Source organism: Conger conger, chromosome 11 (genome assembly GCF_963514075.1).
Source record: "Conger conger chromosome 11, fConCon1.1, whole genome shotgun sequence".
NCBI lineage: Eukaryota > Metazoa > Chordata > Actinopteri > Anguilliformes > Congridae > Conger > Conger conger.
In genome coordinates this window covers 27,505,187-27,533,083 of record NC_083770.1, presented here as the reverse complement: position 1 = coordinate 27,533,083, position 27,897 = coordinate 27,505,187, and the positions used below count along the sequence as shown (strand labels likewise).

The following is a 27,897-nucleotide window of genomic DNA, read 5'->3' as shown; positions in this document are numbered from 1 at the left end:
TGCACGACGGATCTTTGCATCCTGCTGCCACGTCTGTATCCACTTCGTCGACAGGTAGTAACGAGATTGACAGCCTTCTCACCAATTGAAGAAGGTTTGGGGGGTGTGCCGTGGCGGTTGTCCAATAGAAATGGAAAGGGGCGGGGATTGCACGCTACAGTCATTCTAAGGAGGAACTACTACTTGGGAGCGAAGGCAGACATGTGTGGTAAGTAAATGTAATAAAATCGTAATTTGTACGCTGTGTACATGATTTTACTTTGGCGTGTAGCTATACGGTTACAAAATACATAAAACCACTGTAAAGATTACTCTGACAAAATATGTGGCATTTGTAATAAGAGAAAGATCTACCCCGTTGCCCAGAATTTCACAGGACATGTTAGCGTGCTACATTAGCCGGCACTAGATAGCGATCAACAAGCAATTTATTGCGTCCTTCATCACCTTACACAATTTGTAAGCCTACGTTTCGCATCTAGCTAACTAATGTTAGAATCTGAAGAAGCCGACAATATTGTATCACATGTAGCTGCAAACAACGAATATTGCCGTGTTTACTTTGCCCCTTTTATGTATCTTGATTTCTTAAAAAGCGGACTGAAAATAAGATACCGTTGTTATTACTTGGTATGGCTGGTTAGTCAGGTTGTTATTCATTTTGAGGGCTGCAAGTTGCCTAGCCTACCTGTTATATAGAATATGTTTCTTTCGTAATGCTAATTCTGTTTCTCACGTTATTTAAGATGCAGGTGAGTGGGGTCGGGGATGTTTGCGTTGTTTCTAAAGAATTGTATTTTCCATATTCTCGGTCTATGGCACAGCTCGTGTTCTGGTCGATACGGGTTGCCAAACGCTTGCAACGATCGCCTGCCGATGTATCTCAGTTGGCTGACCACAGTCAGTCACATTCCGCCATGCTTTTACCATAGATTTGTCATTCTGACACTTCACCTTCTTCACCAAGTTAGTAGTGTTTGATGGGTCTTGGGAATAAGTCGGGTACAACTAGTTGTCCTGTCTGTAAATCTGTACACATGAATACTTTGTGTCCCCCAATTCATACATGTGTAGATCAGTGTAGGCAATTTTTTTCAGTGCGTAGCTACTGTCCTTCCATACAATACAGTCAAGCATCAAATAGGTAGCCAGGATATGGCACAAGTAAAATATTAAAACCACTGGAGAAAATGAGGTATTTGTGCCTGGATTTAAAGTGGGCCAAACCAAAAATGCTTACACCTGCTTTTTAGTTGTGTAACAACGGCTGTAATGCGACATACTAATTTTTGTATCCCGCATGTTTCTTTGCGTGGGAAAGGGGCCGCACCTAATGCTACCTGATTTAAACTTTCTGACGTTAATAACTGAGTACAACTGACAGTTGAGTAGCTCTCCTGTCTGCACTCTTCACTACTGACTCAGCTGCTAGGTTAGCTCAGAACTGCTCAATCCTGTTCCTGGAGATGTATCATACCATAGGTTTTACTTTCAACCCTAATTTGGCACGCCCGGTTCTGCTCATTGCAAAAAGATTCAAGCAGCTCAATCAAATATCTAGCTAGCTGTTGAATTATGTGTGCTTCGTTTTATGGTTGGAATGAAAACCTACCGGATGGTTGTTCACCATGAACAGGGCTGGCGTGCTCTGAGTTTCCTGATAAGTTGTATGTCAAGTAGTTGGGTACAAAAATGGAAAGCATATCATTATCCTTAAAGGGAGGACAGTTAAGGATGTGAATTCAGTAGGGTTGTGAACATTCTATTAGCAGATTAGCTATCAGGAGAACGGAGCCGTTTTGGCTGATAAGGATCAACACTGCTACTCTTGTATGAACTAGAAGAGGAGCACCAGGCCAGCCAAAAATAACTGGTCATCACTGCCTCATTTAGAAGGAGTTCTGTGTCTTCATCAGACACGGGCCTAAAGTCATGTAAATGGAGGCTGTAGTGGGCCAGACTATGCTCTCTCTTGCTTTTCCTCCTCAGTCCTCTCATCTATGACTGGTTTTGTACAATGAGCAGCCTTGTTTGTGTGCACCTTGGCTTGCCCACACATCCCATGCCCTTCGCCTCCTGCCAGTCCTGCTGCTGTCAATGGAGGCTCTGTGAGTCGTCTCCCGCCCTTCTAAAAGAGTAGGCTGCGTCACACTCTCCCTTGAGATTGTCCTTCCATGTTATTTTTCACCTAATTCGGCTGAGAGGTGTATTTAAAGCCCAGAAGGGGGGGGTGTGTGGGGGGGGGGGGGGAGATGGAAATATGTATATCATCCAGGGATTTTAAGTACACTATATTTAGAGAAATTGTTGCCAATTTAACAACTTTCACATCCTGTGTACTCATGGTCTGCCTTCCAGAGCACATTGTGTACTAAAATAAGTTGCCAGTATGTATGTTTAGTAGTATGTAGGCTGTACATATTTGGAGGACACAGTAGTTAGGCCATGTCCAAAACAGCCGCCTATCTCCTCTTATTTACTTGAGATAATGTGGTGGAAAGGTTCTGAGATTCTGGTTGCAGCCCCCTCCCCCTACGTGTCTTAATGCAAGTGATTCTACTAATTAGCAGCTCAACTAACAGTCTCTAGCTGTTGAATGAAGTGTGCTTTGTTAGGATTGGAGTGGAGGCCTACAGGACAGTATATCTCCAGGAACAGAGTGTGGAACCATGTCCTTTTGAGAGAGTTCTGTTTCACTTTAGTGGACCAGGTCTGGTCTTTTACCGGTAGGTCTATGTTAGCAGTATGTGTGCTTGTTGAGAGCTGTCAGTATCACAGCCTTGCTCCACACTTCAGTTCTGCTCTGCCCTCTGCTCTGTGCCTCACACCCTGGCTACATGGATCATCAAATAGTTCCAGTTACTGAGTGCACTTCACTGCCATCCCTCAGTTGTTTTTTGGCATTATTAATGGGTTATTAGTAGAGCTAGCTTTTCGTGATGGAATTCAGGCAAATATAGTTTTACTGTTTCCAGAAGAATTCCTATAAGAGTGGTGGCTTCCTCAAGAATCTTGCCACTAATGCATTTTTTGGTTTTCCACAATTTTCTTTGAGCCCATATGGGTGAACTTGTCATTAAGCCTGCTTTGATTCCAATGGTGACACAGCTCTGTGTAGATGTTTTGCTTTAGAAATTATACTTTCTCATTGCTTCTTTCTCTAGAAATATCCCTAGGGAACTTTGCACATTATTTTTATTTCTCTTGTTTTCTTTAAATAGTTTATACCTTGCTCTCATATATCAGTGATTGTTGTGTACACTAAGCCTAATTTCCTAACTTCTACACATACTGCATGACTGGTTTAATGGTGCTAGGGATGTTGTGCTTAAGTGAATTCACTGTTGATTGTGCTTATGATTTCCAAAGAAATTTAGAAGCTACGGTATCCAGAGCATTGCATTTGACATTTGCATTGCCCTGTCAGAACTCACCTTGTGATTCGCGAGTGCGTCCCGTTGTTTGTGTGTGTGGGATAGCTGGCTGGGTAGCGGCTTGGTTATGTTGCTGTGGCAAACATGGCTGCCAAAGGCTCCAACATGTCTAACATGCTTCAGCATCTTAAGAGATTACCATCCCTGCATGCCCGAGCAAATTCTATACGGGATACGGCATTGCTGAAGTGCTTTCCCCCACTTTCAGTAGGGGAAAGTAGGTGTACATGTTTTATTTGCAGAACCAAGAGTATGGTGTGGAAAAAATACAATAAAATGTTTAATTGTAAAACAATCATCTTTCCACCGTAGTGTCGCATAATGGATTACCCCACAATTGGGGAACTGTCATATTTCCTCAAACTAGCCTATACCTAGCCTATACCATCAAAAGTCATATGGCTTCATCCATAACTCATACATCTGTCCCGCAGTCAGAGTAAAGGAATGTGATTCTTATCTTATTTCTTTTACCTCTCGTTTCTGTTTAGTCTGATTGTCGTTGGAAGTCACTGTGCCCCGCAAGTTTGCTCCCTCACGTGCCCGTTTATCTATTTTGTCCTGCAGTGTTTTAACTGGTGCGGTGCGGATCTGACCTTCAGACAGGGCATTGAGTGGGCCCTGAGTCCTGAGACTGAGTACAGTATTGACCTCTCTTGTTGGGTGTCTGCCTTCTAAAAACAAGGAATCAACTTGTTGGTCTTCACTTTCTTATGGGATTAATATGCAATAATGGAATGGAATGGAATGTAATAGGCAAAGACTCATCAGGTGGTTCGCTGTGGTGCGCTGATTTGCATTGCACATCCTGGTATGGTTCCTGGCAAGGATGGTTGGAGCATATGAGCGTCTGTGGATCTGGTTTTCCCAAATGCTTTATTCTAGGTTTTGAAATCAGTTTTTCCCCTCTCTCATCCTTTTCCTCAGGAATCTTTGCCTACTTGAACTACCATGTCCCACGGACTCGCCGTGAGATCCTGGAGATCCTGCTGAAAGGACTGCGGCGTCTGGAATACCGAGGATACGACTCGGCCGGTGAGACTCTTTGTGCACATGCATATCACTGTGTAGACCGGCTCCCTTTTAATCATCACCCAGGGATGTCGGCCCTCAGTCTGGCTGTGTGTCTGCAGGCTTATCAGTGTGTTATCAGTGTGTTGTCTGTCTGTGTTTTCTGACCTTGTTGGTATAAGGGTAATCCGGAGTGTCTCTTTTAGGTGTGGGTATTGACGGAGGGAACAGCAAGGAATGGGAGACCAATTCCAGAACAATCCAACTGATCAAGCAGAAGGGCAAAGTGAAGGCCCTTGATGAGGAGATCCACAGTAAGTATGTGTGTGTGCGTGTGCGTGCGTACGCGTGCGTGCGTGTGCGTGTGCGTGTGTGTGTGTCTGTCTGTCTGTCTTTGTTTATGTGTGTATGCATGTCTGTGTTTCAGCATCCCTTCCTTAGTTCAGCCATGTTGGTACTAGTCCATTTCCTGCCACTTCACTTCATCCATTGCGGTTAGTGCTTAGGACATAAATATTTAAATTATATTGGCAACTTGGTTTCCTGTGTGCAAACCAATGTTCTGTTACTGCTTCATCTTTTCCTGTGTTTGGTTGCGCCGCTGTTCTGTGTGGGTTGTATGAACACTCACTGCTGCAGTGTCACATGGCCCCACACTCTGTTCCTCCGTGTCTGAACTTTAACCCCCCCTCCCCCTTTCAGAGCAGCAGGACATTGACCTGGATGTGGAGTTTGATGTTCACCTGGGCATCGCCCACACCCGCTGGGCCACCCACGGCGCCCCCAGCCCTGTCAACAGCCATCCACAGCGGTCCGACAAGTGCAACGGTCAGCATCCTCGCCCGACGCTACAGTACACAAAGGGGCCATAATGCCAATGGGCTAGGGGTGGGATGATACTCTCAACTCACAATACGATACGATACATGATATTAGTTTCACGATATGATATGGCCATGATATTAAAAATTAGCTTCAGATTAAGACATTGTATAATTGAATACGATTATTTGTTTATTCCTGGGCAAGAAATGTACCTCCTATGATGGGATGATGCCTTGTTCAGCCATTCTTTTTGTAAATATTGTCCTCCTAGTTTGCCAGTAATCTTGTTAAATTCTACATTGTCTTCATCTGAACTTAATTTTAAACACTTGATATGTGGTCCAAGCCCGCTTTCACTCACAGCTATGTCCATATTCCTTGCGTTTCTTGTAACAGCAGTGGTATGGCACGGCTTTTCCAGCTTCCATTCTTAAACCGCCAATTTCAGCACTTCCCCTATGTCCACGGTGGTATGAGAGACAAATAGTGGATGGGTTTTCAAAACAAAGCTATCATCATTCATGGGGTGGGCTGTGATTATGATGTCGGACTGGGTGGGTCGGGAGGGTCATCTCATTTGTTTCTTTTTCTCTGCTGCAGAGTTCATTGTTATTCACAATGGAATCATCACCAACTACAAAGACCTGAGGAAGTTCCTGGTGAGAACGAAGCTCCAGTTACCATTTGAGTTATCAGGTGTACATGAGACAAAGAGTAACTGTTTCTGCATGGATGGGTATTAATTACATGTCAGGATCTGCTCCTGGCCTTGTTAGCTGAGAATGATGTTGATGGTAACTGGGAGATCTTTAAACGCCAATTATCCCTCCGTGTCTCCTCCACAGGAGAGCAAAGGCTATGAGTTTGAGTCTGAGACCGACACTGAGACCATTGCCAAGCTAGTGAAGTACATGTACGACAACCGGGAGGATGATGACATCAGCTTTGCTACTCTGGTGGAGCAAGTCACCCAGCAGCTGGTAGGACACTGTCTTCTCTGTTGTCACCTGAGAATTCCCCATGTGTCCCAGGTCTGAGGTGTCAATGACGCTCACTCTCTCATTTAGGAAGGAGCCTTCGCCCTGGTTTTCAAGAGCGTCCATTACCCAGGAGAGGCTGTGGGAACCAGGTATCTATCGCTTGTAATTATTGGAGGAAGGGGGCTCAAATGGCTACTGGATTTACTTTTTGATTTTAAAACAATTAACAGTCTTGGCTCTACTCTGCAAAACAATTTTATTGGGTCAGATCAGCTTCTATGGCTCATGAAAGCTCTGCCTGTTGGTTCCCTGAAACCTCAAATTTAGGAGCATGAGGTGACTGAATGTGTTGAATGTTTCTTGCAAATGAAATCTGAATCTAAAGCAGGAATGTGTTCTATGATTTAGTTTTTCTTGTGTGGGGAAACATTTTGACGGTCAGGTTTGATGAGTGTTGCAAAATCTTGCTGTAGGGAAAAGGTAGGTTTTTGTGTTTTCTTTTCCTAAAACACCCTAACATTTCCGTGTGCTTGTATTCATAGGAGAGGCGGTCCCTTACTCATTGGAGTGCGAAGTGACCATAAGTTGTCTACCGACCACATTCCTGTCCTGTACCGTTCGAGTAAGTCATAGCTGTCACAGATGTCCGTGTCTGGAGCAGAGTGTGTTTCAGTGGTGGGGAACACCTAGAGCTCACTGTGGTCTTTCCCCCCAGCCGGCAAGGACAAGAAGCCGTGCACCAGCATGCCCCGTGCAGACCAGGACACCTGCCTCTTCCCTGTGGATGAGAAGGCTGTGGAGTACTACTTTGCCTCTGATGCCAGGTCTGCTCTCAAACACCTAAACCTTTTCCTTCTTGCATTGGCATGTAAACTCTTAAAGCTTGCTCTTATTCTAATTATTAACCTGGAAGGTCAGGTGGGAACTTGCTGTTACTTTACAGTGATGACCTGGGGCTACAAACAAATGGCAAGGGGTATAATTGACTGACCATAAGGAGACAGTCAACTACTGTCTCTTTTGATCACGGCCATGCGATCCTTAATGACTGCGTAAGCAGACTGCCCCCTTCTCCCTTACCAACATAACCAGCAGTAGTTTTTTTTTTTTTTTTTTTTGGGAGGTTTCTCGCTCAAATAACAGACTAACCCAGACTCCTTGGCAAGAAGAAGCTACAGTGTGTGACAACCGCTTTATCAGAGAAGTTGGAATCTATGGATGAAATAAAAACATTTAGCTGTCATATTATGTTAATAGGCGACACGGGTGGTGCAGTGGGTAGCACTGCCGCCTCACAGTAAGGAGGTCCTGGGTTCGAATCCCCGTCGGCCGGGGCCTCTCTGTGTGGAGTTTGCATGTTCTCCCCGTGTTTGCGTGGGTTTTCTCCGGGTACTCCGGTTTCCTCCCACAGTCCAAAGACATGCAGGTTAGGCTGATTGGAGAGTCTAAATTGCCCATAGGTATGAGTGTGTGGCCCATAGGTATGAGTGTGTGAGTGAATGGTGTGTGTGCCCTGCGATGGACTGGCGACCTGTCCAGGGCGTATTCCTGCCTTTCGCCCAATGTATGCTGGGATAGGCTCCAGCCCCCCTGCGACCCTGTTCAGGATAAGCGGGTTAAGATAATGGATTGATGGATGGATTATGTTAATATTTTATGACCACAAAGTCAAATAGTCAAATTGATCCCAACAGTTGAAATAAACACAAAATTAATGCAGTAGACAAATGTTGAAATGTCTCCCAAGTGACTAGCCTTTTATCCATAAACATAGAAAATCTGTGTAACATCTCATTTTAAGCAGAAGGTACAGTAAGTGAAAGCTTGGCACCTGTATGGGAAAGTGCCACCAGAATCATCCACAAATAATTCTGAGATAATAATTTTAATGGTTGTCTGCTTTCTTACATTTTATGCAGTTACAGACGGTCAAAATAACCCATGCAAAGTCGATACAGGGCTTACTGTTTAATCCCACCAAAATCAAGAAAAAATAATACAATGTGAAAGGTTAAAGAAGTGTCCACTCCATCTGCTTGCATTGTTACACTCGAACAGACCCACCAGTAACTTCTCTTATTTGCAAATGTACTGCTCTCATTGCTGCCTGTCTGAGTTTCTCCTGTGCCCGTTGTTGTGGCAGCGCTGTGATCGAGCACACCAACCGCGTGATCTTCCTGGAGGACGACGACGTTGCGGCGGTGTCCGACGGCCGTCTGTCCATCCACCGGATCAAGCGCACGGTCGGAGACCACCCCGCCCGCGCCATCCAGACCCTGCAGATGGAGCTGCAGCAGATCATGAAAGGTGAAGCACAAACCGCCCCGGGTCCCAAACATGCTAATACCCTTTTTACATAACTGTGGAAGTGTAAGTCTATAAAAAGCTTTAAAAAGCCGCTGGCGCTTGTTCCAGTATTTCCATTCACCAATGGCTGATTTGTCCTTGCAATTTCTCCAGGTCTTTTTTTTGGGTGCCTAAAGCCCATTTTACAGCAGCAGCCCCACTTAAAGGTGTCGCACAGCATTTTCTGCGCTTTATTTCACAGAGAACCAGGACAGGAATAAGTGAATAAGCTGTCCGCCTCATAAGTCAACCTTCATCTATACTTGACAGTGCTGTCACTGTCCCTTGTCCCCTTGAGTGCAGAGTGCAGAGACACAAAAGGCTGAAAGCTTTTGCAATCTGTTTTTGAAGATGTAGCGTAGCTTTACCTCTTATACTTCTAAATCAAAATGATTACCAAAAAAGAGACGGTGGCGGTTTAGAACACAAATGCATGATGCCAACGGGAAAAATGTGTCCTTCACTATGATCTCATCACGTATATGATCTTAACCTGCATATTCACCCTGCTTTGGCCTACAAAGAATAAATCTGTGTTGCAAGAGATATGCCAGTGATCATCTGTAGGCTGTCGTATCTTATTTTCACGTGAAACCTTTGCTAATTACTTGACTATAAGCCCTCCGAGCCTGGAATAAACAGTGACGTGTTAATGCAAAGCTGATTTAGCCTGAAGATGGTTGCCAAGACTCTAATTTTCATCAACTGAATTCCTTTAGGTTAAGGAAATGTATTCATTAACCATATGGAAAACTCTCAAACATTAGACTCAAGTGCTTTTAAATGAATATTCATTACCACATTAAATGTAAAAAACAGTATTTAATTTAGAAAATGACAAAACCATGTATAAAGGGTTGATTGTATATTTTATCTTGTTTTTTCTCTCTTCTTCTCAGTCATCATTTCTGAAATTCATTTATTCTGTTTTACACATTATTTTTGGAATTGATGATATTTCAGTTCCATCAATTTTAATGGAAAAACCAGATATTTAAGATATATATTGAAATTAGGGTTAGGCTGGTTTCAGTGAAGATGGTAAGTGTTATGGCTGTTGGGGCTCAGGCAGGATTAGGATTGCTTTTAGGAGCTTGGGAAAGGGTTATCCTGATATTTGGTGTGTAAAATACCACACATACAGTGTGACCTATGTGCCACACTTGCACACACAATGTGACGTTAGCTGTTTTCAATGTATTTATTTTTGATATCGGTTGCTCCTTGTTTACATTAGAACGAAAATCAGATGTGATTTAGTGTGATTTAGACTGCCAGTGAGTACTCACTTAAGGAAATGCTCCCACCGCTAGTTGGCACCCGCAGAAACACACTCGCTCACTCGCTCACTCACGCCGCCATCAGCCTCAGTGCTGCCCTCTGTTTGTTTGTCCTGGCTACTCCTGCCTGTTCCTGAGAGGGTAACCATGGTATCCTGCAGCGAGCATGACCCGTTGACCTCCCATTCTCATGATGCAAGGTTGCTGCAGCAGTGTGGGGTTGTCTGCAGCAAGTGTCTGCTTAGCACAAACTGCATGGGCAAGGGGGCCGTTACTTCACCCTGTAATTTTTGGCAGGGACAGACTGTGCTCAGGGCTCAGTAAGTGGTGATTATTACATGCTCAGGACCGTGGTTCCTGCCCCAGAAGACCACAGTAGGCCCCAACTGGCACACGTACAGTGGGGTTGCCTACCTCTAGCCTCCCCAGGGAACACAGTGGGGATGGAGCTGAAATCCATCCCTTGGAAAGCTTGGATACCCATGCCTCATTAATGACAGTGTGCTATATCATTCAGTGTGCTCAATCATTGTGTGAGAAAATGAGCTTCCTGTGAGAGAGACTGGCTGTGTCTGTGGCCTGGAGGTCTCACCGCTGGCCCCATACCTAGCCAAGGTTTATAATCACGGCAAGAGTGAGGCCTCAGTCAAACCGCCAAACCAGATGATACATCTGCAAATCAGACTGTGGCTCATTTGAAGTGTATAACTGCACCCTCTGAATAGTCTGTGCTTCTTGGACATAATCTTCAACATTTAGCTGATACTGTTCATTTTGAACAAAATATTATTTTTTGTTCAATCTGTTGTCTTTGCCATTTGGAGCAATTGATGAGGTCGATGCATGTGACATAGTGTGGCCACCAGATGGTGCTGTTATATTTAAAATAGAGTGCCCTTGAAAGATTCTTTGATGGATCAACTTTTGAGCCTCCCCTCTTTCCAGGCTTCACTCTTATAACTTAATTTGTGTGACCTAAATGACTATTAGAGGCAGGCTGCCGACACTTTCTCAGATTTCATCTAGGGCAAATGGCTTCTCCTTGGAAACTGCAATGACTTTGTTTTACTTTTATTTTCGCTGTTTATTATCGCATCAGGATGAGAGCTCTTGCACAAGGCTTTGTCTTTGCCGTGTTTATTTCTTAATTTGCCTTCTGCAGACTCAAATTCCTGAATTTGCACAGTTGTTTCCCGAAAGCGCCCGTAGACCTAGTTTTCGCTTGGTGAGATCATCTCTCGGCTCCAGTCCCTGGTCCACAATCCCCAGAAACGGAGCGTGTTGCCTAACCTTCCCTTGTATTTACACTGGACGGTTTTCAACAACGATCTGTGGTGGATGAAGGTGTGGACTTCTATAATGGTTATCAAACACACTGATTTGAAACAGAATTGCTTGAAGTGCACAGGCAGTTGTACAACTGATCTTTTTGTCAAGGATAAATAATTGGAGCTCACTAAGTAAAGCTACTGGGTAATGTGTGGCTTCAGCTCCTGAGTACGGCTCTGTCGTGCATGTCTGAATGACATGGTGGTGGTGGCACTGATGGCTTTGTGATTTCCACCGCAGGAAACTACAGTTCCTTCATGCAGAAGGAGATCTTCGAGCAGCCTGAATCTGTAGTCAACACCATGAGGGGGAGGATCAACTTTGACGATAACACCGGTGAGAGAGCTGCTTTGACGTCAGTTTGAATCTGCTCAGCCAAGGAAAGCCATGCCATGACCACAACTGTAACTCTTATACTTATTTTCTCTTTTCCTTTGTGGTACCACAAGCATTTGTCTGAGTGATGCCAATATTTTCTAGGAATAATTTAGTTTTTCACAAGGAAATTTGTTGCATACAATCTATTGATTCATCACTGGAATTGTTGAAGAAAGTGCAGTGCTCATGTTACAGTATGATATCATTGCATGTACATATTGTACATGTGTGAAAGGGTTTTTTGAATATGTTCATGTTGCCAAATGTCCTAAAGAAGTGTGCAGAATGACTGTGCTGAGGCGGTGTTGTGTGTCTGCTCTCAGTGACACTGGGCGGACTGAAAGACCACATTAAGGAGATCCAGAGGTGTCGACGACTCATCCTCATCGCCTGCGGCACCAGCTACCATGCTGGGGTGGCGGTGGGTGTCCTGGGACAGGGCGAGGCAGGGTGTCTTTGTGTGCGCGCGTGTGTGCACGTGTGTGTGCGTGTGCACGTGTGTGCGTCCGTACATATATATATATGTGTGTGTGTGTGTGTGTGTGTGTGTGTGTGATAGTGTTTCTGACCGTGTGTGTGTGTGGTTGTGTTATTGTGTTCGACCTGGGTGGAACCTTTTCATTGATGTGGATAAACAGAAAGCTAGTTATATCTTATATCTCACTTTTCTGGAATGAAACCTCTCTCTGCAAGGTGTAAAATGTCCACTGGGTACAGCACTGTACGGTAGATGACTGGTCACTCCCCCACAGACCCGGCAGGTGCTGGAGGAACTGACCGAGCTGCCCGTCATGGTGGAGCTGGCCAGTGACTTCCTGGACCGGAACACGCCCGTTTTCCGTGACGATGTCTGCTTCTTCATCAGCCAATCAGGTGAGAAGAGACCAGGGTGTTTCACAGAGCTGGGTTACTGAGATTTTGAGCCAGATATCTGACGAAACAACTTTCGGGTTTTACTCAGTGCAGTTACTACTAAGTGAAACAGGGCTCAGAGCTCAATGGCGATGGGGCCGAATGGCCTGCCTCCTGGCTTTTTCCCGTTTCTTCCTCCCTCCCTAGAGGAGCGCAAAGCAGAACAGCCAGGGTCTCCTGAAGCTTTTACTCCTGCCTTTCTGTCTTTTATTTGGAAAGGGCACTCTGTGTTTGTGTGTGCTTGATCCCCTACTGGGCTGCTGCCATTTGGCTTTGCCCCCGTCCCCTTGCACTGTAATATCCCCCAGGTCCTTCAGAGATTCTGCAGATGTCCCCCTGAAAACGATGGCAAACTCCTGCCAGCCTGTCAGTGAAAACGCTCTGTCTCTCTCCATGCCTCTCTCTCTGCGAGCGCTGACCGTGCCCGTTTCCAGCTCACAGCTTTGGCATCTTTACTCAGACGCCTTAAACCTCCCTCTTTGAGGCCTGCTCTCTCTCGCCACTGAGGGTTTGTTCTGGGGATCTGCGTCAGGTCAAACTGAAAGTAACCATATTCCCACCCGTATATATAATCCCATCGGCCTAGTTGGTCACCTGACGAAGATCCACTGTGGGTCGAAACGGTGTTTGATACTAATGAAGAATTATATTGAGTTCTAGTCAGCGTGCTGTACTTTAACTTTAATATATACTATCCTACACTCAGTGATCACTTCATTAGGTAGACCTGTACACCAGAATGGCAATATTTAATCATGTGGCGGCAACTAATTGCATGATAGAATGCAGATGTGGTCAAGAAGTTCAGCTGTTTTTCAGACCAAATATCAGAATGGGGAAGACTTGATCGTGGAATGATTGTTGGTGCCCGACAGGGTGGATTGAGTATCTCAGAAACTGCTTATCTCCTGTTGTTGATGAGAGAGGTCAGAAGAGAATGGCCAGACTGGTCGAAGGTGACAGTAATGCAAATAACCACACATTACAATAGTGGTATGCAGAAGAGAAACACAACCTCTATGTGGATAGGCTACAGCTGCGGAATTCTTAATAAGTCTAACAAAATAAGTTAGAAAGATTCGTCACTGAGTGTACATTACAGTTATTTTGCTGATGCTTTTATCCAATGTGACATACAGTTGATTAGACTAAGCAGGGGCCTGAAGCAAAGTGGGGGGGTTAAGGGCCTTGCTCAAGGGCCCAACAGCTGCACTGATCTCATTGTAGCCACACTGTGGCGATCTTCCACAGTAAAACCCCTGTTAACCCCTGGTGTACCCTGCAGGTGAGACAGCGGACAGCCTTATGGCCCTGAGGTACTGCAAGGAGAGGGGTGCCCTAACTGTGGGCATCACCAACACGGTGGGCAGCTCCATCTCCAGGGAGACAGACTGCGGGGTGCACATCAACGCCGGGCCCGAGATCGGAGTGGCCAGCACCAAGGTGAGGGGGGCAGGGTGTGAGGGCGTGGTCCTGGTCTCGTCACTTCCTGTGCTTTCCTGTTCTGCCCCACATTTCCTGTTCTACCCAAACAAAACCATCCACATTACATTAATGCCATTTGGCAGACGCTCTTATCCAGAGCGACGTACAACAAAGTGCCTACCCATAACCAGGGATAAGTGCGCTGAAAACCATTACATTACTTTAAGTTTTATTTGGCAGATTTATCCAATGCGACGTACAATATGTGCTTACTGAAGGTCATTCCACCCAGAGGCAAACTGTTGAAATGCTGGTTATTGAACAAGTCCATGTTCCACAATGCAGCATTAATGAGTAAGCCAGATAACTGCAGAAACCCAGAAGAGCTCTCTTTACTTCAGTCCATGTCCCAGGTTTGCGAAGGTTTTACTCGGTGTAGTTATCCAGGGTCAAGTTCAGCCTGGATGAAACGTAGAAACACTGTTTTCCGATTGAACGTGGCCCAGGTAGCTGAGTAATCCTGCTTCGTGAAACAGGGCCCAGAGCAGGGACATTGAACACACACTCCTTGCAGATCATAGTCACACAGTGGTAGGGGAAGTTGACAGAGAGGATTGTGGGGGCGTGATCTTGTGACCACATCCAGCTGGACTTGCAGCTGCTGAAACCAGAGACCCTTTCTCACAGTTCCCCGAAGCCTCACTGCTGGCTGCAGTGCCAGGGAGAGCTGATTGGCTGATGAAATTCTGTCTGGCATCCAGGTGTCTGCTGTATCTGACACTGGTAATTTCCTAGCCAGATAACATTAGCGCGTGTGAAATAAATGGGATTGTTTTATTCGCAAGTCATTAAAGGAGAGCTGCATTATCCAGGGGGAGTTTTTCATGACTAACTCTGTTTAATTGGCTTCATAACTCCCAGCATGAAGCACAGTGCAGTAATTAGCCCAGAGACAGAAAGGCCGTGTCAGCATCCTCCACCAGCGGTTCAGTTAATGGGTGTCGCAGGAAGTCCTGAGGCAATGAGTCGGCCTGTTTCTGCACGCTCCTGGTAGGACTCGTGTTGGTGGATTGGCCCCCAGACCCCAGTGCGAGTAGCACGCATGGAGGGTCTCCAGGTTCAAAGCCGCCCTCCCTTCCGCAGCGTTGTGGAGGGCGTTACAGAGTGAAAATGTGGAGCGGAAACTTGAGACGCACTTATCGGACCCCCGCCGGGCCCGAGTGAGAATCCAAGGCTCCTTTAAGACTGGGAGCTTTTGTTCCTTTTTTTCCTTGTTAAAAGTATGAGCCCGTGTCCAGGTGGCGCCGGAGGTGTCTGTGCTAACAGTGGGCCTATGCTGTGGAGCTCTTCGTGCTGCTTTATTATTATTTCAACTACTTTGGTTGAGTTGAATGCGTTTCAACGAAGTGGTTTGTATTTATCCCTTTGAAGAGAACATTTTCTGGAATGTTCCAAGTCAGTATTCTAGAACTCTACTGCTTTCAGTTGCCAGTAGTGATCTGCATCAGTTAAGACCACTCTAATCACACATTTGTGATCTTGCACCTTAAAGAGTTAAGCTAAGAGTTAAGGATTTTGAAATGTCCTACCCGTATTACGGTACTACTGAAGAAGCTGGCCAGACACCCAGCCAGGAATAAACGTACGTGATTTATGAAACTCTTTGTTATTCAGGTGGAGAGAGCTTTTTCTGTGGATAATATATACTGGGCTGAATAGAAACACTGCTGATGGCTTGCTTATGTTGATATGAGTTAGTGGATATTAATTGTTGGCTTCTGGACGGGATCAGGAGGGAATAGAGGCGGACGGACGCAGGGCTGGAAGGAGAGAGAGGGAGAGGTACTCTCCAGGACTGTGTTTATCCTCTCCCAGCACCGTCTCCTCTCCAGCCAAACGAGGGCCGAGAAGCCACCTGCTGCCCATCCGCACATTCCTGCACCTTTTCTTTCTGCCTCCACATATTAAATAAAAACAAATGCAGAGTGTGTGAGGGCAGTGTTTGTCTGCATGCCTGCAGGGAGCAGGGATGACACGTGGACGTGCAGGCTGGGCGTTCAGACCGGGGTGTTTTATTTCCCCATGAGTTCGTTTCATTTTGATTGCAGACTTGGGTCAAATACGTCATTGTTTTGGATTCAAATACTTTTCTACAGTTGACTGAGCTTGTGTGGTGTATTGGAACCAATGAAATACTCTCAAAAAGTGCAAACCCTGCCTTCTGGTCCTTTTGGTTGGCTGAATTGCACTAGGCAAGATCAATCGAGCACAGAAAGGTATTTGACCCAGGTCTGATTGATTGTCTGCCTTTTTAGGCTCCATGATTCTTGTCCTGTCAGGTCAGAGCTATGAGCTTGGGCAAAGTGCACAGCTAATGATGCTGCCGTTAATTGCCCTCACCATAAGATCAGGTAGGACTTGCCAAATCAATTTGAGTTCCCTCGGGAAGATGAGCACATTCTCCACCGCTATGGAAACGGACGGGTAGAGGGAGGTTCTCACATGACGCCCCGAGGGTCACGGACCTGAAAACGTTTTACAGGGGAACAAGGCGCTTTACAGGCAAACAAGGAGCTTTACAGGCAAACAAGGAGCTTTACAGGTGAACAAGGGGCTTTACAGGCGAACAAGGAGCTTTACAGGCGAACAAGGAGCTTTACAGGTGAGCAAGGGGCTTTACAGGCGAACAAGGGGCTTTACAGGCAAACAAGGCGCTTTACAGGTGAACGAGGGGCTTTACAGGCAAACAAGGAGCTTTACAGGCGAACGAGGGACTTTACAGGCAAACAAGGAGCTTTACAGGCAAACAAGGAGCTTTACAGGCGAACGAGGGACTTTACAGGCAAACAAGGAGCTTTACAGGCAAACAAGGAGCTTTACAGGCGAACGAGGGACTTTACAGGCGAACGAGGAGCTTTACAGACGAACGAGGAGCTTTAGAGGGGAACGAGGAGCTTTACAGGCGAACAAGAAGATTTACAGGCGAACGAGGAGCTTTACAGGCGAACGAGGAGCTTTACAGGCGAACGAGGAGCTTTAGAGGGGAACGAGGAGCTTTAGAGGGGAACGAGGAGCTTTACAGGCGAACGAGAAGCTTTACAGGCGAACGAGGAGCTTTAGAGGGGAACGAGGAGCTTTAGAGGGGAACAAGGCGCTTTACAGGCAAACAAGGAGCTTTACAGGCAAACAAGGAGCTTTACAGGTGAACAAGGGGCTTTACAGGCGAACAAGGAGCTTTACAGGCGAACAAGGAGCTTTACAGGTGAGCAAGGGGCTTTACAGGCGAACAAGGGGCTTTACAGGCAAACAAGGCGCTTTACAGGTGAACGAGGGGCTTTACAGGCAAACAAGGAGCTTTACAGGCGAACGAGGGACTTTACAGGCAAACAAGGAGCTTTACAGGCAAACAAGGAGCTTTACAGGCGAACGAGGGACTTTACAGGCAAACAAGGAGCTTTACAGGCAAACAAGGAGCTTTACAGGCGAACGAGGGACTTTACAGGCGAACGAGGAGCTTTACAGACGAACGAGGAGCTTTAGAGGGGAACGAGGAGCTTTACAGGCGAACAAGAAGATTTACAGGCGAACGAGGAGCTTTACAGGCGAACGAGGAGCTTTACAGGCGAACGAGGAGCTTTAGAGGGGAACGAGGAGCTTTAGAGGGGAACGAGGAGCTTTAGAGGGGAACGAGGGGCTTTACAGACGAATGAGGAGCTTTAGAGGGGAACGAGGAGCTTTACAGGCGAACAAGAAGCTTTACAGGTGAACGAGGAGCTTTAGAGGGGAACGAGGAGCTTTACAGGCGAACAAGAAGCTTTACAGGCGAACGAGGAGCTTTACAGGCGAACGAGGAGCTTTACAGGCGAACGAGGAGCTTTACCGGCGAACGAGGGGCTTTACAGACGAACGAGGAGCTTTAGAGGGGAACGAGGAGCTTTACAGGCGAACAAGGGGCTTTACAGGCGAACAAGGGGCTTTACAGGCGAACGAGGGGCTTTAGTGGGGAATGAGGGCTTTACAGGCGAATGAGGGGCTTTACAGGGGAACGAACAAGTAACTTTACAGCCGAACGAGGAGCTTTAGTGGGGAACAAGGAGCTTCAGAGGGGAACAAGGAGCTTTAGAGTGGAACGAGGAGCTTTAGAGGGGAACGAGGGGCTTTACAGACGAACAAGGAGCTTTAGAGGGGAACAAGGGGTTTTACAGGCGAACAAGGAACTTTACAGGAGAACGTGGGGCTTTACAGCCGAACGAGGGGCTTTAGAGGGGAATGAGGGATTTTACAGGCGAACGAGGAGCTTTAGAGGGGAACGAGGGGCTTTACAGGCGAACGAGGGGCTTTACAGGGGAACGAACAAGTAGCTTTACAGCCAAACGAGGAGCTTTACAGGCGAACGGGGGGCTTAACAGGCTAACGAGGGGCTTAACAGGCTAACGAGGGGCTTAACAGGCTAACGAGGGCCTTAACAGGCGAATGAGGGGCTTAACAGGCGAACGAGGAGCGTGATGATATATTCCGTATGTTTCCTCCCCAGTAGCCTGCTGGATTTTCCAGGAGTGTCTTTCCAGAACGGTTTGAGTAGTGGATTTATTTACCTTCATGGCGTCCAGCTCCGGGCTTGCTGTAACACACAGTAGCGCAGGGCCCAGGGCTCTGGATGCTCGCCCTGCTCTGGATCCTCTCATCTGGAGACGGCCCTGCTGCTCTCGCTCCCGCTCCCGCTCCCGCTCCCAAGCGTAAGGACGGACTGACAGCTCTGTCATCGTTTCTGGCCACTGTGGGCTCCACAGAAGTCCACAGAGTCCACGGAAGGCGGATAGAGGGTGTCCTTTGTTGGGAATCAGACGCTGTTCGTAACTGTCACTGTGGAACGGAAAGCCCCCTGCACTGCACCTGCGGTGTGCTAGACTGCCCTGCCACTGGATTTGTTTGGGAAAGAGTTTCTTCACGTTAATGCTAACTTGTGTGCGTGTGTGCCCTCAGGCAGCTTTCTGACTGTTTGTTGCTGTGTGTTTTCCAGGCGTACACCAGTCAGTTTGTGGCCCTGATCATGTTTGCGCTGCTCATGTGCGATGACAGGATCTCCATGCAGCCACGACGCCGAGAAATTATCCAAGGTCTCAGAATTCTGCCAGGTACCCTGACGCCTGTACACACACACATACAAACACACACACACACGCACCCATCCGTGTAACCGGTCCATTAAAATTTAACCACATCTCTGCATTATGCTCTCTCCAGCTGTGAGTGCAGATGAGTAGTGGGAGGAGTGTGTGCTGATAATGAGCACAGAAAACGGGGAGATGGATGATCACAGTAGATTTACAGAGTACAGTCTTACATCTGGAGGTTTTTTATTTTTTGTTTTGTTTATTTAGTTTTCACTTGATTTCCATCGAAAAGCACTTCTAGTAAATGGAATGTGTGTAGGTGTGTGTGTTTATGCATGAGGCTGTACATGCGGCTGTGCTTGTGTCTGTGCGCGTAATGTTGTGGCTCTATGTGCATACATGAGGCTGTGCGTGTGATTGTGTGCGTGCGCACACAGCTGTGTGTGCATGTGCACGCGGCCGTCTGTGTGCTTGTGTGTGCATGCACAAGGTTTTGTTTGTGCGTGTGTGCGTGCATGCACGAGGCTGTGTGTGTGTGTGTATGTGGCTGTGTCTATGTGTGTGCATGTGGCTGTTTGTGTGCTTGTGTGTGTGCGTGCATGCACAAGGCTTTGCGTGTGTGCATGCAGGAGGCTGTGTCTGTGTGTGTGTCTGTGTGTGTGCGCGCATGTCCGTGTGGCTGCGGGGAGCAGAGAGCTTTGATAATGAAAGTCTGATTTCACGGAGCGTGCCTATTAAAGCGGCCCCCGAAACCCTTCCTGTAAGTGCATGTGGGGAGGGGCCTGCAGCTGGCCTGCATTGTCTTTTCTGGAAGAGTCCGCTGGACCCAAAGAGTCGAGTGGGGGCGTCTCTCCCAGGCGGCGCTGAAACGGCGCGGTCTGGAGCGCTGACACAGTCTCGGGCTCGGCTGTGCACTCAGACCGCTGTATGAGGTCAGCGCTCCGGCTCGTCGTATCGCTAGGTGTGAAAGGTCTGTCGTGCGCAGCCTGAGGGTGTGCCACAGCTTGGAAAGCATGAAATAACTTTTTAATGGGGTGGGTGGAGCTGTTTTTGCAAATCTTCTTGGAAGCTTCCCACTATGAATTTTTTATTTATTTATGCATTTATTTATTTATTTATCAATTTATTTACTTATTTTATTTAGTTTGTTTAGTAGTTTACATAGTAACTTTTTTTGGGGTGGTGGCTTTAGCAGACAATCTGCTGCTACAGCTGAGGGTATTTGCATTAGATTTGCATTAGATGCTAATGGTTGGCATTAGATGCTAGCAGGATACTATCTAAGCAGCCACATTTATCTGGATAGCATTGCAGTTGGCGTCTCACCAAACAGGATGTGTACCACTCGCATATCTGAGTGGTTTGGGGAGTGGTTAAAGTGGGAGTGGTAAAGCAATCCATTCACTGTGTACACTTCTTTTTTTTATCTCTGCACTTCATTGGCACTCACCTCCTCGGCGCTCCTCTCCTGTCCCTCCTCAGACCTGATTAAGGAGGTGCTGAGCCTGGACGATGAGATCCAGAGGCTGGCAGCGGAGCTGTACCAGCAGAAGAGCGTGCTGATCATGGGCCGCGGGTACCACTACGCCACCTGCCTGGAGGGAGCCCTGGTTAGCCTCCGTCTCCGCCTCTCATTTTCTTCCTATTTAACGGCTTACTTCATCAGGTTGCTCTCTCTCTCGTTCTCCCTCTCTGTACAGATAAGTCTGTTGGAGGCTTACAATACTCTTTGACATTTTGTTTTATTACAGGTAGTAACAAAGATTTACATGATAAAGATGATTTCTCTTGAAATTATAGGCGTCTTCCTAAGGTCTTTATTTGAGGCTAAAACCTCTTCTTTGGGATATCACTGCTTCTATGCAATAGCTGAATTCCTCACAGTGCAAAGTCTGTCTGAAAATGTTGTGGCATCATGCACCGCCAAGTAGAGCTTTCCACAATGAAACGCTGTCGGGTACTTCCATCACTGAAAAATATGAACAAAAGATACCGATGTAATCAGGGGAGTCATTTTTAATGTGCTTTCTGTTGCCAATCACTGTGGAACAATCAGGCGTGCAGCTGGTGGGCTATTGCTGGGTTGAAGCATTTGTTGACCTAACATCCATGAGCTCTTATCTTGGTCATAAACTGTGTTATGGGTCAAAGAAAGTGTAGAGAGAGCGATTATGCTGGAAAGGACCATCTTAAGCTCTTATCTGAATGTGCTAGCATATTTGAGTGATTGTGCATACTGGAATGTGCATTTGGAAAGCCACACTGAGGTGAAGTTTTCAGTTCACTTTAGGCCATTCTGTGAAAATAAATGATGGCGATGTCATTATCCGACCCTGGCCTGGAGTCTGTGTCAGTGAAACACAATTGGCTTGGTTCCGTCAGGGATGGGGGGGGGTTCAGGCAGCCAGTGTTGCTCAGTGTACAGCTGTATTAGCATTCGGCCCTCCTAGCAGTGCTCCAGGGTGCACAGACTATCTGATGTCATGAGTGAGAGATGTACCGACCAGTGTGGCTGTCATACAGGGCAGAGGTGGAAAGTCCAGCGGTCAGAAAGTCAAAGTCCTGCTATGTGTTTCTTCCATCCATGAACTATGCCAAGGAGATTCCACTAATTAATTCTTCCTCCTGGCTGAGGAAGTGTACTGAGATGCTTCTCAAGAAACAACAAGCAATCCTCCTTTTCTCCACTCGTCTCCTCCCCCCATACTTCAAAATAGGAGAAGGAGACAAGTGGAGGAAGGCCAGGGAGGGCTTTTACTTTCTGAACCTGGATTCTCACACCTCTGCTTTAGAGGATTTGTGAGAGTGTGGAAAATAGTGACTGGCTTGTGGCTTGAGTGCAGTGGCTCAGCTGCAGCAGAACTTGTATAGCTGTGATTGGCACAGCAGTACTTGACATGTATGGACTAAATCCTCAAATTAATAGCTCATCATAGATACACAACTGAAATGTGAAATGAGTTTGAAGGCTAACATGGTGGTCTTTCTCTGGGGGCAGAAAATCAAGGAGATCACGTACATGCACTCAGAGGGCATCCTCGCCGGGGAGCTGAAGCACGGTCCGCTGGCGTTGGTGGACAAGCTCATGCCTGTCATCATGATCATCATGAGAGACCACACCTACATCAAGTGCCAGAACGCCCTGCAGCAGGTGGTGGCCCGGCAGGTGAGGGAGTGCACCTCCGACCAGCAGGCTCCATCAGTCCTGCTTTTGGAAAGGAAGAGTGAACAGGGAATTTATCTTACAGGCATGAAGTGCAGAAAGATCACGTTTATTATGCCTCAAGGCTAATATGTTTAAACCATTATACCGGATATATTTTGCTCCTGCAGAGTTGTTGAAATATTTGAATATGCTTTTGCATCAAGCAGATCTCCTGCAGCGGTTTTTTGGATGGAATTAGAACTTACAGTTCAGATATTTGGCAGACGCTTTTAGCCAAACCAGCATGCAAGTGCATTTATCATGGAAAGCAAAGTCCTGTAGAGCTAGAGATGCGCCCAGTTAGTGGGATAGCTGTTGGATACCGCTAAGCTCCAGTTTGAAAGGGGAACACTGGATAGCTGACCCAGTTCAATGATTTTTCTAGGGCCGGCCCATCGTGATCTGCGACAGGGATGACTACGAGACCATCAAGAACTCAAGCCGCACCATCGAGGTGCCGCACAGTGTGGACTGCCTGCAGGGTGTTCTGAGTGTCATCCCCCTTCAGCTGCTGTCCTTCCACCTGGCTGTGCTGCGGGGCTACGATGTGAGTATCTCACACACACAGAGCCTGAACCCGGCTCTGAGGCACCCTGCCCGCAGACAGACCGCTGTCTGTCAATCACCACCTCCGTTACCAAGGCACCGCCCCCTCACCAACAGCCTGGCAGACAGAATTATTCAGGCTCTGAATGAACAGACAGGCTGATAACCTCCAAACACAAACGGATTCAGCCAGGCAGCTGTTTATGAAGCCCCACCCTTACCACTCATATTTTGTAATATTATCTAAGACCATGCTGCTTTGTCTGCTTGGTTTCTCTAAAATTCCTCAATCCAGTTCCTGGAGATCATGTAGGTTTTCACTGCAACCCTAACACATCATTCAGCTCTTTCAGCTGCTAATTAGTACAATAAAGTGATCCAGATTAGGGTTTAAATAAAATAGATCAACAGGGTTGGACAGCTTTGGTCTTGGGCTCATCTCCATGTACAAGACGGAAGGCTTTGTTTGTGTTCAGTGCCTTGGATTTTGGTCTCACGGTTAAGTGAGTAAGTACTCCTGTTGTAATTTTGTATATATCTTACGGGCTGTTTGTATTTAGAAGTAATTTCATTTCCTCTTTACACCACGGTGGCCTTTGCCTCACTGAAGGAGGTAATGGTCCCGGGTTGTGTTTGTGAATTGTGCTAAAATGGGTGTGGTCTTCGCTTAAGTAAGACCACACACATTCAGCATGGCACAGCAGATCATTAAATACTCAGCTAACACATATGCAACCAACCACAAACACACAATAAATACTACAGTCAGATTTGGCAACTTTATGATCTTAATGTCAGTACCATGTGTTGCACCGTGTACTATGTTGTTGTAGTACTATTTAATGATTGGTCTGATGAGACACTTCTTGCTTAAAAGAAACGGCCAACATTTCAGCAGCAGCTACCTGTTGGTAGCTAGAGATGAGAAATTATGTAAATTTAACACAGCTATGTTTTCTTGTGGCAGGTCCCTCAGGTTCAATTACAATAATTATTAATGGCAAAAAAGTGTGTACTGTACTTGTGCCTATTAGCATTTCATTAAAAATGTATTCGATAAGGAGGTTAAATCAACACAAAAGCTAATTTTGTTTGCTAAAATTGTAATGTGTACTGAGGCTCTGTGTTACTTCTGGTCAGTGCCTTTCTTATTTTTTCTCTTACCAGTGGAAAAAATGCATACATATTTCTTAGTACTACGCAGCTGTAAACAATTGTACATTGAGGTAGTAATTGCATTGTTGTATGCACTGACTGGCTTGAGCATAGGAATGTACAACCATGCTTCTTTTTTAGTCTGAGATTCGTTCATATGCACTTCTCACTTCTCAATTCACTTAATCACACTGGAACAACAGGGGGTCATGCGGTCCATTTAGGCTATTTTTTATGGTTGCCTCGACCACTCGAGCCCCTGCTGCTGACCCTTCGCGCAGCATGGGAAGCCTGAAAGGATTGATTGTCCCCTGCAGATTACGTTATGGGCCTCGGACAAGCACGCTTTGAGAGCAAAAGCCCCTTAGAGAGGGCCCAGGCTAGATCATCCTTCACGGAGATGATGTGGTGGCAGCCCTTCCCACATTAATCCTGTGTGATGGAAACAGGCGGGTCAGGCCCCGTGCTGCCAGATGTGGATAGCACCAGGGGCAGCTGCTCTGCACCCTCATACCCCTAAGAGCTGCAGGGCTTAGAGAGAGGGCGGAGGCCTTCAGTTCACATTTCACACAGATGTCAGGTGGTGGTCAGTTCAGGTCAGATTGTTTCTGGTTATGTCACTCAGCAGTCCCTCATTTATAGTCCTCCAAGGTCCAGCAAGCTCTTGAGGGATAGGCTTACTTTAAGGAAATTAAGGTTCAGCAGGCCAAGGTTTGTTGTCAGTACTGTTGGCTTGTGTATGGTATGTCCAACCATGTAGAATCTCCAGTGGTTTGTCATCGCAATTCAAAAAAAGTCAAAGCTCAATTGGATATGTGTTTGATGGTGGCGGTTAGGTCCGACGATGATTTTTAGAAATGGTTACCGTAGATGGCTATTCACTTGACCCCATGTTCATCGATGACCCTACAGTTTGTGTTCAGGGTAAATTACCTCTGTACCCTTCCTCCATTACAGGTGGATTGTCCAAGGAACCTGGCCAAGTCTGTGACTGTGGAGTGAAGCCTCACCTCGAACCCGCACCCCATCCTCTCCCATCCTCTCTCCCCCCCCCCCCCCCCCCCCCATGCTGTTTTGACCAACATATCTGCCGCTCTGCCCCAGGCGACTGCTCTCATGCAAATATCAAGAAAAGAAGAAGAACACCTTCCTGTTTTATAAGCGCCTTTTATCATGGCCATTTTTAATGCAAGCCTCAATTTCCTATTCTGCCTGGATGTATACTGTAATATCTCTCTTTCCAAACCCTGTATCTGAAGGCATTGTTGTATTATTTTGATAGTTGTTTTTTCATGTTTTTTTGTCAGTGGTGGTGAGTTATGGGCTGGTTTTTGGGCTGGCATTCCTGTGTTTTTGGGGGTTACTTGGCTCAGCAACACTCTTGGCGGCTTATGAAGCGTGTAGCGAGTTTGGAGCTGCTTCCTATGGTTGATGCATATACCTAGTGGGGTGCATGCTTGCTGGTATGGGTGAGTTAGTTCCCACACTGGGCACCATCTATGCCTTTGATGCAAAAGCAGATATGCTTTAGGAACAGCTGGGAGGTGATGCGCCCACAATGTCACATTTTATGCAGCTTTTCATTGGTTACGCTATAGACGCATCATGAAAACTCTCTTCAAAGTGCATCCTGTTCGGTGCCTCAAATAGTGTAGCAATTTGTTTTGAGACTCTTTGCCGGTATGGAAGGATCTATTGCATATCAGAAAGGCCAATCCAGCAGAATATAAGAAGTTGGTCTATTGTGCTGGTTCTGCTCAGTGTACCAGGTTAACCATGGTCATAAACTCTATTGTATGTTCACTTTTCTTTCACCATCAGGGAAAGACTTGGTCTGCTGTCTTCAAAGACTTGTCTGTTACAGGTTGTCTGTGAAAAGTGAAGTGATTTGGTCATTTTAACATGATGCTCCGTTTGTTGAGCTTGGTCAAGGAGGTCTGGTCATGAGAAGTTTATTTTTTTTTTTTCATCTGTATTCTGTGCTTTTGCCTTTGTATATATTTTATATACATATATATGTATGTATGTATATATTTTATATATACAAAAATACTGCTTTCTCTTGAATCAAACAGCTTGTCAGGAGAAGCGCAATCCTAGTGTAGGCCAGCATGCTCTGCAGTTCTGGAGCTTTCAGGAGAAGTAGAGTACAGTTTTACCTTCTTGGCTAAAATCAAAACCGCAGTCAAATTGATATTTTGTCATAATGTTGCAGAATTCTGTGCTCAGCTAAAGTCCGAGGAGAACATGGATCCTTTTAATGACACATGTAGTGATACCTCTGTACAGAAATGCTTCCAGTGCCTAATCATGTCATTGATTTATTAGTAGAAGATAGAACATATGGATCATGAGTATGTATGTAATGACTGGAACTAAAACTGGCTAGTTTAGGGGTTGTGGGGTTGTTGCTGTTACTGTGATTACTGTGTGCACTAGTTATTGTGTTTTAGATGCACTGCTCAATTGTTACTTCATTTTGTGCATTTGCTTCTTTAATGTTACTTTGCCTTGCTTTAGTTTAGAGGGGTTCCCATTTATTAGGGTGGGGCCTCCAGTTTACAAATGAAGTACCTTTATGTTACTAGCTGGAGAACGGAAAGTGCCGGCAAAAAACTTGCCCATGCCATCACTTTTTCTTTTCCTTTTTTATTGTGGGACCATTACTTTTCATTTTTGTGCCAGTTTTTCTTTATTTTGTTTTTGGAGAAATAGGGTGTCGTAGTGATGGTGTGTGATCTGAGTGCTTGTTATTAGTTACGTGCAAGATGGCCCCCAGCATAGTCCTGTATTGTAGCAAGGCATTGGCTGGATGAAAACCAAAAATAATGTTAGTTTAAGGTGTTCAGTTGTGTTAGGGGGTGTTAAAAGTTGCACCTAGAAATGTGTAAGACACACACACAGTGGAATGCTGTAAGTTTGTTACTCAAAGCAGCTGCTATTTTGGGGGACATTCATTAATGTTGTGATATCTGCAAGGCCCAGGAAAGTGTACCTTTTGCACTAAGGTCACAAGCAAAGCCACATTGGTTTGCATGTCAGGACCCCACTCTGTGACAAATCATTTACTGCATCCAAAAATGGGACTTCTTTTTAAATCACTTTCTGTCATGGGTTTTTTTTTTGCACGTGGTTGCAAAACACAATAAATGCTGTTGTATTTAGATGCATCTTAAAAACAAATTTGTTACTCCAGTGTGTGTATAATATTTTCTGTGTGCAAATCTGGGTGACCCTTGTGTGACCTTAGCACAAAGGATATTAATTAGATGTTGCAATTAGTAGGGCAAGGCATGCAGAACATAGCCCTGCTGCTTCCATGGAGCAGCCAAAATGTGTGAAGAGTGCTTTGAATGCTTTTTAACATGAAGGCGGAAAGTCTTGTAGAACATGAACACTTTGATGTCTGTGTGGATGTTATCCATGCTCATGTATACATTTTATTCTTGTACTTGCAGCTACCTGACTGCACGGTCAGATTTACCTCAGTGACTGTGTCCCTATTGAACACCGTTCTGTTTCCTGATGGAGAGAACATGGGGGCTGTATTATGATTACATCTAATGCAATAAAACTAGTTCCTTTCATTTTCAGTACCTTATGTACCTCCAACTCCAAGTTTAGGTCTGTCAGAATTAATGACTTTAAAGTAAATGAGGTGAGCATAACATTCATTCAATATTCAAATTGAGCTTAATTGGTATTAATTGAGATTAATTGGTACATTTATTAATTTGCAGTTGGTTTTGCTTTTTGTTTTTCACCAGTACATCTCTCCTAAATATTTATTTTCACAACATATTTTGTAAAATCCAATCCTGAAAGCCTGCCTTAACTTCAGAGGAACTTCTCCAGAAACATTCAAAATTGCATGGAAAGTGCAGTAGGATGACATAATCTATGACTTGCTATGAAGTAAATGATTGTAAGTATAATATTAAAGTATGTTACAGGAAG

At 45.7% G+C, this 27,897-nt stretch overlaps 1 protein-coding gene across 1 annotated transcript; it reads left to right on the top strand.

Moving 5' to 3' along the window:
* The first annotated feature begins 148 nt into the window (after window positions 1-148).
* Window positions 149-27,896, top strand: LOC133140685 (glutamine--fructose-6-phosphate aminotransferase [isomerizing] 1). The gene is made up of 19 exons (XM_061260809.1): window positions 149-208; window positions 4,362-4,469; window positions 4,652-4,759; window positions 5,148-5,273; window positions 5,871-5,929; window positions 6,116-6,250; window positions 6,338-6,399; window positions 6,793-6,872; window positions 6,966-7,074; window positions 8,394-8,557; window positions 11,446-11,541; window positions 11,907-12,004; window positions 12,336-12,456; window positions 13,781-13,938; window positions 18,941-19,055; window positions 20,517-20,644; window positions 22,033-22,200; window positions 22,625-22,786; window positions 24,898-27,896. The coding sequence occupies exons 1-19, from the start codon at window positions 202-204 to the stop codon at window positions 24,940-24,942; spliced, it is 2,049 nt and encodes a 682-aa protein (XP_061116793.1). The 5' UTR covers window positions 149-201; the 3' UTR covers window positions 24,943-27,896.
* The last annotated feature ends 1 nt before the right edge of the window (window position 27,897 follows it).